Source organism: Acyrthosiphon pisum, chromosome A1 (genome assembly GCF_005508785.2).
Source record: "Acyrthosiphon pisum isolate AL4f chromosome A1, pea_aphid_22Mar2018_4r6ur, whole genome shotgun sequence".
Classification (NCBI taxonomy): domain Eukaryota; kingdom Metazoa; phylum Arthropoda; class Insecta; order Hemiptera; family Aphididae; genus Acyrthosiphon; species Acyrthosiphon pisum.
Window position 1 is genome coordinate 8,382,569 of NC_042494.1, and position 16,661 is coordinate 8,399,229.

The following is a 16,661-nucleotide window of genomic DNA, read 5'->3' on the forward strand; positions in this document are numbered from 1 at the left end:
ACAACTTGCCATTATAATATAATTATTCTACGTTTTGATTTAGGTATTTCCATTTGCAACTTTGATTAACTATAATAAATTGGTACTTCCTATTTCAAATAGGTAACAAATAATTTGAGCTCTGACCTATTTTTTTTTTTTTTCAAAAGCATACTTAATACATGACAAACAATTCAATGAATTGAAATATGTAAATATATTGAAAATACATTGATACGGAAAACAAAAATAAAATATTCATTTATTTTAATTATTTGAAAAAAAAATTCCCGAGGAAATTGCTATGCTGTAGAGTAAATCATTGCATACAGAAAATGATTCTTAGCAGAGACAGTGTGTCAAATATTTTTAAGGATATTTAATAATTTATTTAAAGTAATTTATTTTTCTATAATTACCATAGTATATTATGTAAAGTAACTAAATTTTTCACAAAACAAATCACACATGTAATTTGTATAATATCATAACATATTATATTTAATGTTATACACTTACAAGTGAATATACCGACGTACATTAAAACGGCGTGAATAGATAGAATATAAGTAAAGCTTAAAATAATTAGGTAGGTAGGTCTAAATATTTTTAAAATTGAATCGTGTATAGAAAATAATAATATACCAAAAAAAAGCCTCTAGGATTATATTTTTTGTATTACAGCAAAATAACTAAAACCATTATTGGAAAATCATTATTTTTAATTTGTCCAATGTTAACCAAATTAATTAACTGGAAACGATTATAAAAAAAATTTGTAATATATATTTTTTGATATTTTTCAATGAATTTAGGTCGTAAGAACCTTAATATAAATCAAAACAAATTCTAAATTTTAAAATGTCAATAAATAGTTTAAAAAAATACGACTATAATAATTTTAAAATTATAACATGTCTATAAAATGCTAATATAAATATTTTGTGGAAATTTAATTTAAGTATCCTTGGTAAACTATGGTTATACATTTTCGGATTACAACAAAAAACTCAATCAATTTTTACTACTAATAAATTCATAGTATTCCCTCAACTGCAATCCCAAATTTAAAATATGTAGTATTATTTATATCTCTTATTGTTATAAAACATATAAAACATTTTTATTAACAGTTTGTAATTCCACTAAAATTATAACACAACCTTGTTCGTCCATGCAACCGAGTGTTTAATTAAAATTAAAAAAAAATGGTTTTTGTCGAAAACTAGCGTTACGCAAATCTTCCTGTATTTACGAATTTTTTTTTTTAGTTTTTCCTGATTATTTTTTAAGTTATGTGAATTTTTACTTTTGATCACTTAAGGACTAAATAACAAGCTAGATCCATTTTACTACCAGAAACCACCCTCAATACTGAAAAAGGACAATTAAGTTTGCACAAGAAAACATCTAGGTAATAATACATACGCAGAAGATCAAAAACCAACCCTTAAATTTGATGATGATGGAAAATGTATATAATAAAATACGCAAAACGCTAAAACGCAAAAAAAAAACATTAAGTTTGCATAATAATATATTGTAATGTATTCTTTGAAAAAGAGATTAAAGTTACATCAAACTTACAATTATGCAAATAACAAATATCTGTGAAAACAAATGTTAATTTGTACACAGTATTTGGATAGATGCATGCATACTTGGTACATCTGAGATATTTAATAAAAACCACTTACACTGCTCATGTGAGGGGACTAATACAATTTTTTAGCAGCCCAAAGGTTGATACTTTTTCCATCTGTTGGATAAACAAAACAAACAAAATAAAAGGTCAACATATATTTTTTTTCTGCTTCTATCAATAACTAATTCCACCCTCGGCCGTAGCCTAAAAAGCCAATTAGGAAATACAGCTTTGTTACCTACATGACAGGTCTATATATATATGTCACTTGAACCGTTACAGCTATTCGAATCTTGATTACCTAGAACACCAAGTCTGCAGGCTATATAAAAATAATATGAGAACATTATTGCAAAAGTAAGGGACTATAACCTAGAACAAATTTATTTCTATGAAGAACTAATATAAAATAATTTACCTTTGATAGTGTAATAGGTACTATACGTACATATTTTTTAGTTATAAATTCGAACGTGACAGTGGTAAAATTCAAATTGTTTGTACATCTTAAGTAATCTATACATATAAAATCCAAATACCTGCACTTAGTCACTGATCGTTATAACTCAAAAACTACGCAACTTACGAACTTGAAATTTGGAATAGAAGTTTTCTCATATTTTCACCGTGCAATAAGAAAGGATTTGCCAAAATTCGCATTTTAAAGAGGTGCTCAGACAGAGACATTGAGGCTCACATTGGAAATTTTATTTTTATTTATTAATAGTTGCCATTGGTTATTTGAACAGATTTGGTACAAGTTTGCATCAAATCGAATTATTGAACATTGCCTACCAGGATGGCTAAGTTGCACTTAATGCAGTAAGTTACACCCAAAAGTAGTTGAACAATCATAATTTTTTTAAGAGTTGCAATTTTTTACGGGCAACGTAGTGCATGGGTTCTGCTATAAAAATAAATTTGCCATTAATACCTTTAGAAACATTTCAATACGTTTTCATTAACCGTTTTTCATATTTACTTGCCAATCACATTAAACAGTAAAATTTGAATAAAAAATTATCATCGTCCGAAGGCAAAATAAACAACCATTCACGAGCAAAGCTGTGACGGGTCGGCTAGTATTGCGTAAGATTACTTAAGATATACAACAAAATTTAAATTTTAACACCGTCACATTAGAATTTATAACTACAAACTATGTACGTATAGTATCACTCTATCAAAGGTAAATTATTTTATTTTAGTTCTTTATAGAAATAAATTTGTTTTCAATAACACAGGTAGGTGTTTTAAAGTTTTCACTTGTTCAAGGGTTATGATTCTATCATACCTATTCCATCTATATCGTTCTATGTGATGCAAATAATTGATGCAGTAAAATTTGACTTCGCTCTGACGCTCTGATCAATATTAAAAGACTCAATGTTATGCATCTACATAATATCTGTACCTATCTTAAAAAAAGGTAACTATAACCTACAGGTTATAATGTAAAAATACCATTATATTTACACATTCGGATTAATGCACTTTAGATGTTTTGAATATTTTGATCATATTGTAACAAATGTATTATTATTTTATTATCGAATTGATACATAAGCGCAATTAAATTCTTAATAGGGCATGACGTGTATATCTAGTAACTAGAATTCGATAGAATATAATAGACTTTTCGTAGGTAGTGTTTACTAAAAATCATGTTTTTCTAAAAGCTTTGAGTAGAATAATTGTAATTTCGAAATGGCTTAACCTTTCGTCTAATCGTGTAGCAGTAGACACAAAAATATATATGTAGTTAATATCTGTAATTTAAACTTAACATGATTCTTATAAATTATAACATGTAATTTCCATATACACGTGGCTTCTCAACTAATTTAGCCCTATTTTTCGAATAACATGACTCGCCAATATTTCTCCGTGAACTTTTTGGTAACTGAATTAGTAAGTTCTTTGCTATTAGTAAGTGGCATTGCTAATGATGATAAACAGTAATAAATTATTTCAACGGTCTCTGACCCTGTGTAAAATGCAAATTTAATTGTACAGCTGTTGTTTCTATTTCATTATAAAGTAAAACCGGCGACACCGAAATCGTTTAGTAACATTCCTATAATCATGCATAAACATAGTGCCTATCTATCGATGTAATAAAACACTATACCACTAATACCTATATATATGTGTGTGTGTGTGTGCGTGTGTGTATGTATGTGTGTGTGTGTGTGTGTGTGTGTGTGTAATAAATTGTACTGAAATCGTTTTTTTTCATTTCTTAAACATTACCTAACAGTAGTTGAACAAACGTTTCAACTTCCGATCAAACTATTTCATTATTTAAGGTAAGATACTCTTGATATAAAATTAATAATTATACTGATGTTGGTACATTTTAATTATTATTTTTTGGATTATATTTAGTTAATTGATCAGTGTGTAATATGAACAGTTAATAATTTGTTGTTAATCAAAAAATATTTTTATAATATCTATAATACATAATACTATTTTTCAAAACCTATATTATAATATTTAAATGATATAATGCTTTCTCGATTATAAAACGATTTGATGAGATCTGAGTACTTATTAAGTTTCCTCATATAGCTTCTATATGAGGACCCACGAGTTTTGATTAATTGCAAGTAATCATTTACGGTTTTTTTGAGAATAAGATACATTTAATTAGTCAAAAACCAAAAAAAAAAAGATTTGTTCTGTGGTTTTCTGTCGAAAACAGAAGATTCCCAACTAGTTCTTCTACGTTAAACAACCAAAAAAAGTTCACCGAAAAGTAACATAAATTTTTTTATAAGCGTTTGATTTGAACATTTTTTTACGATATTTGATATAAAGTGGTTTGCAAACTTAACAGTTAAGTAACGCTAATTTATAACATTACAAGTTCACATCTCACACATAGTCTATCCGTAATATGTATACATCATCACTTCATCAGCGTGTCTAACCAGTAACCTGATGACAATATAAAAACAATACGAAAATGTATGAAAATTAATAAAATTTAAAAATATGTTGAAATAATATACATATAATTTTTTCGTATAACCCATGCCATTGAAAATATATGTGTTCGCTACTGCACCCATGAATAAAAATAAATAATAATAATTAAATATATGTTATCGTGTGTCGTGTGTCGTGACGACCGCTCGTATACATTGAAAATCGTTGATGGAAGACATATTTACACACTTCCATCCTAAGGACCTTTCGTCCGCAAATATTTGTATAATTATAGAGTAAATTTTATATCTGCCAGGATCCAGATGTTTTAAAGTGGCATCTTTTTTGATAGAAAAGTCAATTTAATTTGGTACTTTTGAGAGTTCAAAATTGAAAATTACAAATAATTTTCGAAAACATAATCGTGAAAAACAAAAAAAAATATGGTAATTCTTGCGTAAAACCAATTTTTTGAAAAAATATTTTTAATTTATTGGATGTTATTTAAAAATTAATATCAAGCTCAATGAATGTTGCCTCTTTTTGAGCTATTTATAGCCTTGAGAAATGTTCCCACTTTTGTAAGTTTTTTTTAACTATTGTTGATAAAAGCTTATTCACTACTCGAAGAAACTTGCAATATTATAAGATGTCCTAATAGTGGTTCAAAAATATTAAAGATAGATACATTTCAAATTTTGACAATATTGATCAAAATCCCGAAAATTTGTAAACTATTTTTGAGTTAAAAATTCATAAAAGTTTTTCTTCCTTTTTCGAAAAGAACAAGTTTACCGAAAAGTTACGCTATTTATTTATAGCCATGAGATATTTTCGATTTTATGTATTTATTTTTTTAATTATTAAATTTGATTATTTACAAAATTATGTTAGAATGACACAATATCTCTGCTCAGAATCGTTTTTCATGTGCAATGATTTATTTTTGAATACAAATATAACATACCATAATATAATGACATGCTCCTCAACAGTACAGCAAAGTGGTACCCACTTGTCCACGTTTTTTTAAAATTATTTTATTATACAATGCAATACGTTTCAAACTTTCAAACGAGTATTTAATTCTTTGTCAAATTGATTTTCATAATATTAATAGTTGGCTTAGTATTAAATATTTAAACAACGAACGTAAAATTACAGTACAAAGATAAGGTAAAAACATTTTCGATTAAAAACGACACAATTAATGAATTGGTCATTCAATGGGCGTTTTTTTTGCAATGGATACTTATTTGATAGTAGAGCAACTCTAAAAGTTTTATGTGACAACTTTATAGATAGAAAACCTTATCTTAAAAACATTATTTTTCAATGTTATCGGTAGGCATAAGAAAAGTTACAGAACTGCGGTAAACATTGGATAATTGTATAAGCAAGTGTGGTTTTAAAAAATCTCCACTCAGAATTCATTCTATGGATGCAATTTTTAATCATTGCTCCCAAATGTAATAGTAATATACAAATGTTAAAATATCACATCTGTCACAAAAGTATGAGCTAACTAAGATGAATGCACATACCTGGTTTTATATAGAACTATGAAAGATTCTAATTTCATCAAAAGTATTAATTATTTTTAGGTACATTTTAAAAATGGTAAAGTTAATCAAGTATTATTATTATTATTATTATTTGTCGGGGGAAGAATAGAAATATTAAGCTTAGATCTTAGAAAATGCTTAAAATTGATTTTCTAAGCTAATGATATTTGAAAAAATCTATAGGTATCTTTAATTACATAATTTAATTACATTTTATTACATAATACGAGTATATGTCAGGCTTAAAAAAATGAATATTTGAAATAATTTGAAATTTAAAACTCAAAAAATTAATTTAGTATTTTTTTTTCGAATAACCAATTGATGAATCTAGTCAATCTACGTTTAAAATACATTTTTGCTTAAACATTTTTGATGATATTAAATTTTGTAATTTAGTTTTAACAAATCTAGTTAAACGAAAATAATCACATTTTATTTTAATATTTCAATTTTCTTATGACAATAGTTTATAGTTATGTTTTGGCCTTTAAAAAAGATTATTCGTAACAATACTACGGCACAAACTTTCTATGCCCAAATGTTTTTTGGTCAGACGATCGTTTGGGCCTACAGTTTAACACTAAACAATGAATATTTTAGATTTTTTTATAATGTTTCATTTAAATTTTGTAAATTATTTTTCAGTTAGAAATGTAAAAAAGTTTTGTTTTTCATTGTTAACATTAAACACTTTAATAGAAGATTCCACACAATTTTTTCTAACTTGAACAAAAAAAAGTTCACCGAAAAGCTACGGCATACTTTATAATAGCCATAAAATATTTTCAATTTTTATTAATTTTTTTTTTTTAAATAAAAAATTTATCTGTATGCTAAGATAACACAACGTCTCCACTCAGAATCATATTTGGTTTGCGATTTATTATTGAATTCGAATATAACACATCCATTACAATGACACTGTACAGCAGACCGATGTCATTACATAACATAATATATTGTGCTGTAAATGCCACTCTATATGCATTATAACAATTGTATATATTTGCACAATTTTCAGCGTTTAATTAAAGAAATATTGAATTTATTTTATTTTATTTTCATAGTAGGTTGACTGATTAGTAAATATTCCATCGTATAAAGATATTGACCATAAAATATTTCAAATGTAATATAACAATGTCTTGATGCTTAAATGCTCTATTATAAGTAAACAGCAAAAATCAATTAATTCACCATTATTATCAGACACCAATTAATGATATTGGAATCGTTGAAATATTTTGGTTTCCAAGTGAGATGGTTAATTTGAAATATTTATTTCTTAAACGTTATTATTTAAAGCTAGTAGGTGTACCGAAACGAATTATTATTGAAAAATAAAAACCTTTCAAGATTTTTTATTAAGTGAAAAAGTATTTATCGACTAGAATTTAAAAATAGTTTGAAAAATTTTACCTTTCATGGTAAATGGTTTTTTTAACATTTCGTAGAATTTCGAGTTATTCGTTTTAGAAATACAACAAAATATCGAAAATTAATAATTTTCGTTGATTTACCGGTGAAAATCCAATATCGTAAAAATTTTAATTCAAACGCTCACAAATACATAATATTACTTTTCAGTAAATTTTTTTTTTTTGTAAGTAGAAAAATATGTGTATAATCTTCTATTAAAATGACTAATGTTAGCTATTGAACGAAAAACTTTAATGCATTTCTAACAGAAGAATAAATTGATATTTTGATGAATTATGTCTAAATTTGAACTTTAAATGTATATAAAAAATAATAGTGCTTAAGTATCTTTAACATTTTTGAACTTCCATTAAAAACTTATGAGAAACCTTACATCAACAATTAAAGCTTTTTAAGTAAAAATATTACCATGATAAATGCTAATATAAATATTTGGTGAAAATTGCAAATGTCTACAGTTTTTAGTTTTTGAGTTACACCAAGAAAATTGGCTTTGCGTGAAAATTACCATTTTTTTTTCACTTTTTATTTTGTTTTTCCCGAGGCTTTCTAAAATTAGTGGTAATTTTCTATTTTGACCTCCCGAATACACAATACATTCATTCACTACACTCAGAATCTAAAAGATGAAGAAGTTTGTCAGCTTATATTTTTATTTTTTAGTATTATATATTTAAATGTAAAATTTTATAAAATGTATATTTGGTACGTAGGTATAAGGTAATATAGAAATTGTATTTTGTGTTTAGGTACCTATAAAATATATATTAAAGTTGTTGGTATCAACATTTAAATTGAAATAGCTCAGACGCGTTCGAGCATCATTGCATCACATTTGTAGAATATAAATTGTACCTAATAGGTACCCTTAAAATATTCTATCGATTTGTATACACCATTTTTTTATTTACAATAAATCATCATACATGATTTTACACTAGATACTTGAAAGTGCATTGTTTGTGAAAAGCACTTATTTAAAACAGCTTATAATCGAATAAGAAATTTCCTTCAATTATTTACAAATGTGCAGATGTGTGAAGATCACCTACTTATAGGAAAAACAGGGTTTTTTTTTGTCCTTGTGATTATAAGTACTCTACTACTCTTCTATCAGTGATATTTTCTTGGTGTAAATTGTATTGCTGTTTATCTTGGAAGTACCTCAGAGTGGGTTACCTAAATTAATATTTAAACATAGATCCACCATTACCCATACCATCACACAAATTCTATAGAAATGTTGTAATTAAAAAAACCTTAATATATTTATTTGAATTATATTTAAAATAAAAACCTTAACGTGTGTTAAGCTCGTTCATGCTTAAAATGTTTAACATTAGTACTTTAGTAGCCACCTAAAATCGCTAAAAACTTACTAATTTTAATTTTTAATTTTTATTGTTTGATTATTTTTCAGTACCCAAAATTATTTTATATTTTTATTTAAAAGTATTGACGAGATTACGAGACTGGCCGAGAACTCAATAGTGAAGACATGAAAATCCATTATTTGACTTAATTTTTATTATAAGACTTATATAGTTTTTAATAAAACTATACTTACATCAGCAGATCAGCTGTTCACGTGATATTTTAGGTAACGTATTTTATAAAAGCATATTAGGTATTTATTTTTAGGTTTATATTTCAGTTTAGTTTAAGAATATTTTGATTACTATATTTAAAATTTTACAACCATATTATACTATAATAATTATTATTTATAATTAATCATAAAATAGTATCAGTAGTATCACTAGATGTTTAAGTCTTTTATTTTCTCCATTCAGAATGATAATCACAAATTCAGTGTATGGTTAAATATTTAAATGTTAGTTTCTTATATAGGTACAAATACCGAATTTAAATAATGTTACCTATAGGTACTAAAATAAAAATCTTATGACTAAACTTTAAAAAAATAATAATAATAACTACTAAGAACATGTCTGTATTATAACAATAGCTATACAGAGTAAATTAGTGGCCACCTTGCTTAAATATTTTATAAAATATAAATTATACATATCATAATCGTTACCTATACATATTTTATGATTTATACATAAACCACAACCTTTAAACCCCAATTATACAATTAAGGTGACTAACCCTAGCCACAGTAACCAGAAATGATTTTTTTCTCACCAGTTAATTCAGTTACTTACCTAACCTATCCTACATGTTAAAAACTAAATTAACCCTATCTCATAAAATATTTTTATATTTAATATAAATTAAATAATAAAATGTTTAATTTGATCCTCATACTAATTGAAATATAGGAATTATAATTTTAAGATTAAAAAAATAAAATAAAATAAATATTATAAGACGTAAATTTACTTGGTACCTATTAACTACAGCCAATCTTAAATACATTTTAATCTACACAAATATATTAGGTACTACTCAAGTGTATTAGTGATTTAAATATATAGCTCATATAGCTATAAAAGGTTTATTACTAACTGTTATGAGTTATGACTTATGATTATATTTTTGTTTTAGTGAATACTTAATTGATCAAATCAATTACAAATATGACTAATGTGAATTTGAATAATTTCATTAATGAAACGCAGCATCAATTTTTAAACTTATTAAATCAAGAATTGAAATTCGGTTAGTATATATACTAGTACTTATATACTATATAAGTACTTATAAGTCAACTATAACATATTATATTATACTTTATTTTAAGTATTTTTTATATCATATTTCTTTTTTCACAATTACTACAAATTATTAACATTTTATAGGTGCCCACTTTTTTTACTGTATTAATCCTTGTAAAATGCAATGTTACAATAATAGTGTCTTTCATGAAATTAGGTACTGTTTTTAATATATAATAACACAAATATAAATACAATTTCAAAATTATTAACAGTTTCCCTTGTAATGTATTTATAATATATTGTAATATATTTTTATTTTATAGATAAAAATGTCGATTCGTGGATGCTTATGAGTACACCATGGCCAGTTATATCAATTCTGATAGCTTATATGTTATTTGTGCTAAAATTAGGCCCAAAGATGATGGAAAACCGGGAACCATTTAAAATAAAACATATTATGATGGGTTATAACATGGTACAAACCATTTATAACATATTCATTATATCAGAGGTAAGTTTACCTAATACATTTTAATCATAATATATACGTATACCTATATACGAGATAGTGAATGAAATCCACGCATGTGAAATCGCATTTAATTATTGTCAATAATTTTCTTTAATCGCATAAGAAGGTACCATATAATTGATTAAGAAATACATATTATAGTACAATAAGCAAATAAATAAATTAATAAATCATTGTAAGTTCTGGTGGTTAAAGCTCAGGGGCTCCAGAGCCATGGTTGGGGGGGGGGAGAGGGGAAGTTATAATTTCACAAAATCTTATAACAAAAAGAAAACAACAATTTTTACAACACAAATTCAAGTCGTCTATTTTTTAAATTGGCAAAAATATCAATAATATGATCTATTTGATCTAGTATATCTTCTTTATTATATACATTAATTAATTAATAAATACTTCTTAGTATTCCCGTAGTCCGTACAGAAATGTGTGCTACGCAATTCAATATTCATGTTTTGAACATAATAAAATAATAATATCATAGTATAATATCATAGTATCATACCATAGTATGTATATTTTATATTAATATAGTTTAATTATAGCCTTATTGGTTCTTCATAATATATGTGGTTGCAGCCAGCAGGTACATCGTATACACCGTCATACCTCTATGACCCATATTATAGTCCATATGACAATATTATAATAATTTAATATGCATTTTTTGTTAACAATATACATTTTTTATAAATACGGGCTTGGGGAGGTGGCCCCTAGGGCCCCCCTGGAGCCGCCCCTGTTAAAGCTTGTCATATAATTTGTGGCAAGTACTCCCATCTAGTCTCCTGTATTCATATAATATAATATTATACGTATATTTATCATAATTTACCTGTATTATAGGTAATACTATAGTTAATATAGACGTAGGTATCTGAAAAGCTGCAAAATTATGTTAGGTATTCAAATATTCTTTGGGTCCTTGTTTAGTAAACTATTGAAGATAACTCCACCCACCTAAAAGGTATTTATGTAAACTACATTTGTATATTTGCTGAGGGGATTCAGTAGATACTTACCAACCATTTTTTTCTTTTACGAAATGTCCATCGTACCAATCAAATTAATGGTAAAAATAAATTAAACTTCGGATGTTTTCAAATTTCATATAACATTAAATTTCTACTTTTGCCGATATGGTATACAAAATATAGATACCTACATACTTTTTACTTTTTAGTGAAAAATATTACTTGTCTATATTGCCAATCTATAATGGCGAAATTTGTACCTCTATTCCTTTTAGTGCACTATACCTATAAAGGCTGCAATCACACTAACTATCACTTAACACTTAACACCTAGATAGTATTCGTACTTACTCACTACATGCACGCACTTGAAAATTTCCTTAAAAACTGAACTACTTAAAAGCAGGCAGTACAGTAAGTTTTCTATGATTGTCAGACGTTTAAATGTTGACGAAATATGATATTCTCACGTAAAATTAAGATTTCTCAATCTATATTCTTATTTTGTTGTTATGGCAACCCTACCTATGTCCTATATACAACCAAAAAAAAATATTTGGTTTTGTATGCCAATTAATATCTGTGTGAGCCTCTATTTAAAATAAGAATTTCGGAAAATTGGCTTTGAGTTGCACATCCTCGAATATAAGATTAACCTAAGGTTAACAACATTTCCGAACTATGAGTGTGCATTAGACTTGGCTGAAGATAAGGCTTACGCCTTATACACAAACACCCGCCCTCGCACATTTCCTTTTATTAATATTGATAAATAGGCATACATTTTTGGTTGAATACTTTTTGGTACACCTAACTATACGATATGATAAAGTATCCTCGTAAATTGACGTAACACGTAAAAGTTTTTAGTAGACGTTGAAAATTGAAAACCACCCAAAATCTATAACTCTAAATGTAGTATGTTACGATCACATGAATGGGGCCCACTTACATCGATTTCACATTGTTTCGGAGTCAATTCAAAATGTGTACAACGAATTACATTTATTTAAAACTTTAAATTACAGGTATTTTTCACACCCGGGATTTACAGATATTTAATGATCAATATATGTAATCCAGATGAAAGTGAAAGTAACCATCGTATCATAAATGTGGTAAGATAAATGTGAATAAATTAAGATATTATTAATAAAAAATCCTAATTATAGATAATTCATTTTTTTTATTCATAATATCTATTATTTAAATAAATTTATCATTCAATTTGTATAAAGAAAGAATAGAAATGTTACATTTTAATTATAATTTAACTGAACACGTCACTGTTCATTATAAATATAGTTATAATATATTATATTATATATTTTATATTTTATGTCATTCAATCTGAAAAAAATGATGTCATAAAAGTTTTAGTTTTCAATTATTAATTTAAAATAACTAGGTACCTACCTACCTTATTTGTGTAATAATTACACATTTTATTTTCAGTTCTATGTACAGTCGTGGCATTTTTTTATATCAAAAATATTTGATCTTCTGGATACTGTAAGTACCTACTTTTAAAGTTTTAAACTAAAATAATATTGTTCATACCTTCACAATAAATAACCTTGAAATCAATTAAAATAACATAAGTTTTTACATTTATAAAAACTTAATTAAAAATGTATTACATTTTTTTCAAAAATCAAGTACATTTTAACACTATATTGGTTATATGAAATTTAAAAAGTTGGTATAGTCATATCAGGGCTAAGATTTATATGCAACAACGTGTTTTTTGCTACTTCTGATTATTGATTTTGTCAGTAGTGATCACGAATCACCTCATGATGAGATAAATGGTGGTATTTTTATTTTGCATGTTTTTGCATATTTTGGATAAAAATGCATATTATTGCATATATTGAATAAAATTAATATTATTGCATATTTCGATTATAAGAGGGTAAAAAATGCATGTTTTATAGTATATTTCGTAAAACTTGGTTTTTTTTTCAAATATAAATTTTTTATTTCATGTAACACGCACGTATTTAATGTGAATTATACATTTAATTTCTAAATTATATTATTTTTAGACAAACAGCCTATCATTGATGTATTTTAATAAATAAATATTTTTTTTGTAACTATATTTTAGTTTTTATCTTATAAAAAACGAAATGCATATTTTTGCATATTTTGGTATATAAGATGCATATTTTACAATTTTTTATTGCATATAAATCCTAGCCCTGGTCATTATTATTATTATTATTATTATTATTAATATATTTCTATAGCTATAGTATACAAATATACAATATACAAATGCATATACATAATATATTGATATATATATATATATAATATAGGTATATATTTAGATATTACATACATACGAACTACCTATTTCCTATAATATTATTATAAAATAAACTTTATAAAGTCTTTGGAAATTAATTATTTAATAAATATTATGTTTGATTTTAGGTATTCTTTGTGTTAAGGAAAAAACAATCTCATGTTTCATTCTTACACGTTTATCATCATGCAAATATGGTCGTCACTACTTGGACATTTTTGAGATTTATTAAAGGTAATCCTTAACTTCTTATAGGTACTTTATAATTATGACTACGTTATAATTATGACGTTCGAGGAACCAAAAAAAATAGGTCATAATAACAGATAACACATTAAATCTGCTGTTATTATAAATACCTAATATTATAGGTTACCAGGACCTATTTATTTCTAATAATAACAAAATTTTTTGATCAAATAAAATAAAATCAATAGGTGAGATATTTTTCATAACTTGAAATGATTGGAAGCAAATGGAAGTAACTATATTCAGTTTTCGTCCCATTCATTACGGTCAAGAATGAGATTTTTATTTCCATAAGCATTAGTTTTCACCAAAGAAATATACATTTTACCAACTAGGTACTTTACAACTATTTAAAACATTCTGAACCTCACCACAACGCCCCGATGCAGGGAGAGTAGATTATACCATAGACTAGAACCTAACCTAATACCTATATGAATGTGTCACTGCGATAGGTAACAAAAAAAAAACAATCAACAAACTAATACAAAAATTATGTTTACACAGGTCAACAAGGAGCTATTTGTGGTATTCTTAACGCGATGATACATACAATAATGTATAGCTACTATTTCCTATCGGCTCTTGGTCCTCAAATGCAAAAATATTTGTGGTGGAAGAAATACTTGACCCGTTTACAAATTGTAAGTAAAAAATCATCAGTGTCATACAATAGTATAATAACAATACATAGCATACCTGTAGGCGAAAATCGTCGTGGTAGGTACCTACCTATATAAATTATAATTGTATATATACAATTATACAAATTTAAATATTGAATAGATATAAACTATATATTGTTAATACGCAGTATCCTACTATATAAGAAAATCGTAAAAAAAATAATACATAGTTAATTACAATTTAACAACACAAAATACATCGTTGCATAATGTGTCGGGCAAATATAAGATTTTTTATGCGACACAAAAACAAACAAATTTTTAGTTTAATTTTTTTTCTTGTTGGATCTTACATATTATGTGACCGCTTATATGTGCTATTTTTCGTGTGGGGACTTAGTAAACCCCAACGTGGCACATCTTACCAGTTACCTGACTATTTTATACTTATCGACGATTTATGCCTATTAAAGCTGTTATTCTATACCTAGGACGTTTAATAAATAATATGTATCGTTTGGTTTTCAGATACAATTCATATTAGGCCTTATCTACGGTATAAGCCTATTTATTTACGATTGTAAATTTCCGAGATTATTCACCATTTACATGATATTCGACGTACTTTTATTTTTGTACTTGTTTTTAATATTTTACAAAAAAACGTACAAAGACAAAAATACCTAAGTCTCAATAAACTCGAAGACACCATAAAACACGAGTATTAAGTTGTGTCTATACATCTATAATATATATATATATATTTACGTGGATATTCGTAATGTTAATTATCAATTGAACAGTATAAAATACGTAGGTGCCTATACCTAAACCTATTTATATAGAATTAACATCAAACATTGAACTGCATACGTAGCACCGATACATCATATATACCTAATATACTAACCCACAAGATCCTCTGGAACCAGGATTTAATTTGTCATATCTTACCACAATTTAAGTTAAGTATGTCTACCTTAAGATAAGCGTACAGCCCGTACTCACCCAAAATGTTGTTATATACCTACTATGTAGGTCACTTTGTACAGTCGAACATTAAAAGTGCGAAACGGACAATTATTGTATGATCGAATAAAAATGAAGATTGCAGAACGTGGACATTTTGTACTATAGTACCTATATGTATATACATAATATTACTTATATTACTACATAATATATAGGTATAATATAAAAAAAGTCTGAATAGTCATGACCAATTAAATTAAAAATGTTAAATATTAAAGCACTAAGTACCGAATAATTGGTTGTTACCTACCTGTACATTTTAGAAACTTTGATTATTTTGGCTTATTTATAGTAGATGTTTTTAATTTACTTTCAAATATAAAATAAATATAATAATGTTTAAATCTCGTCAAACTTTATATTATATATACTTATATATTTACAATATAATATAGGTACCTATACTATTTATGTACCTATGTAATAGTACAGTGTCCAGGTTCTGCGAATTGCAATATACATTTTTACCTGAAGTGTCCACGTTATGCATTTTCAACAATAGACCCTACAAAGTGACCGTTAAACCCAAAATATATTCATGACTCATCCTACTCTATTCAATCAATTTTATAAAAACAATGGCTAGAAAACACAGATATTTGCAATGGAAGGGGTTAGGTATATCCGTATATAAAAAAAATTATAATATGTAGGTACCTATTGTACCTATATTATAAATCAAAATATTATTTTAATTTTATTAATTTGTTTACATCTTAACAGTATACACAGTGCCAT

General features: G+C 26.0%; 1 protein-coding gene across 1 annotated transcript; it reads left to right on the plus strand.

The window, feature by feature from the left end:
- The first annotated feature begins 3,680 nt into the window (after positions 1-3,680).
- LOC100160501 (elongation of very long chain fatty acids protein 4) lies at positions 3,681-15,664 on the plus strand. The gene is made up of 9 exons (XM_001942872.5): positions 3,681-3,933; positions 8,987-9,166; positions 10,081-10,194; positions 10,517-10,707; positions 12,731-12,820; positions 13,158-13,214; positions 14,145-14,250; positions 14,773-14,909; positions 15,420-15,664. Exons 3-9 carry the CDS (start codon positions 10,113-10,115, stop codon positions 15,576-15,578), a joined length of 822 nt encoding a protein of 273 aa, XP_001942907.1. The 5' UTR covers positions 3,681-3,933; positions 8,987-9,166; positions 10,081-10,112; the 3' UTR covers positions 15,579-15,664.
- Positions 15,665-16,661: the final 997 nt, after the last annotated feature.

Excerpts from the sequence above, each read along its gene's own strand:
- LOC100160501 (XM_001942872.5), top strand. The coding sequence starts at position 10,113 with ATGACTAATGTGAATTTGAATAATTTCATTAATGAAACGCAGCATCAA. Across the intron at positions 12,821-13,157 it reads ACCATCGTATCATAAATGTG|TTCTATGTACAGTCGTGGCA; the intron begins GTAAGATAAATG and ends TTTTATTTTCAG. Across the intron at positions 13,215-14,144 it reads TATTTGATCTTCTGGATACT|GTATTCTTTGTGTTAAGGAA; the intron begins GTAAGTACCTAC and ends GTTTGATTTTAG.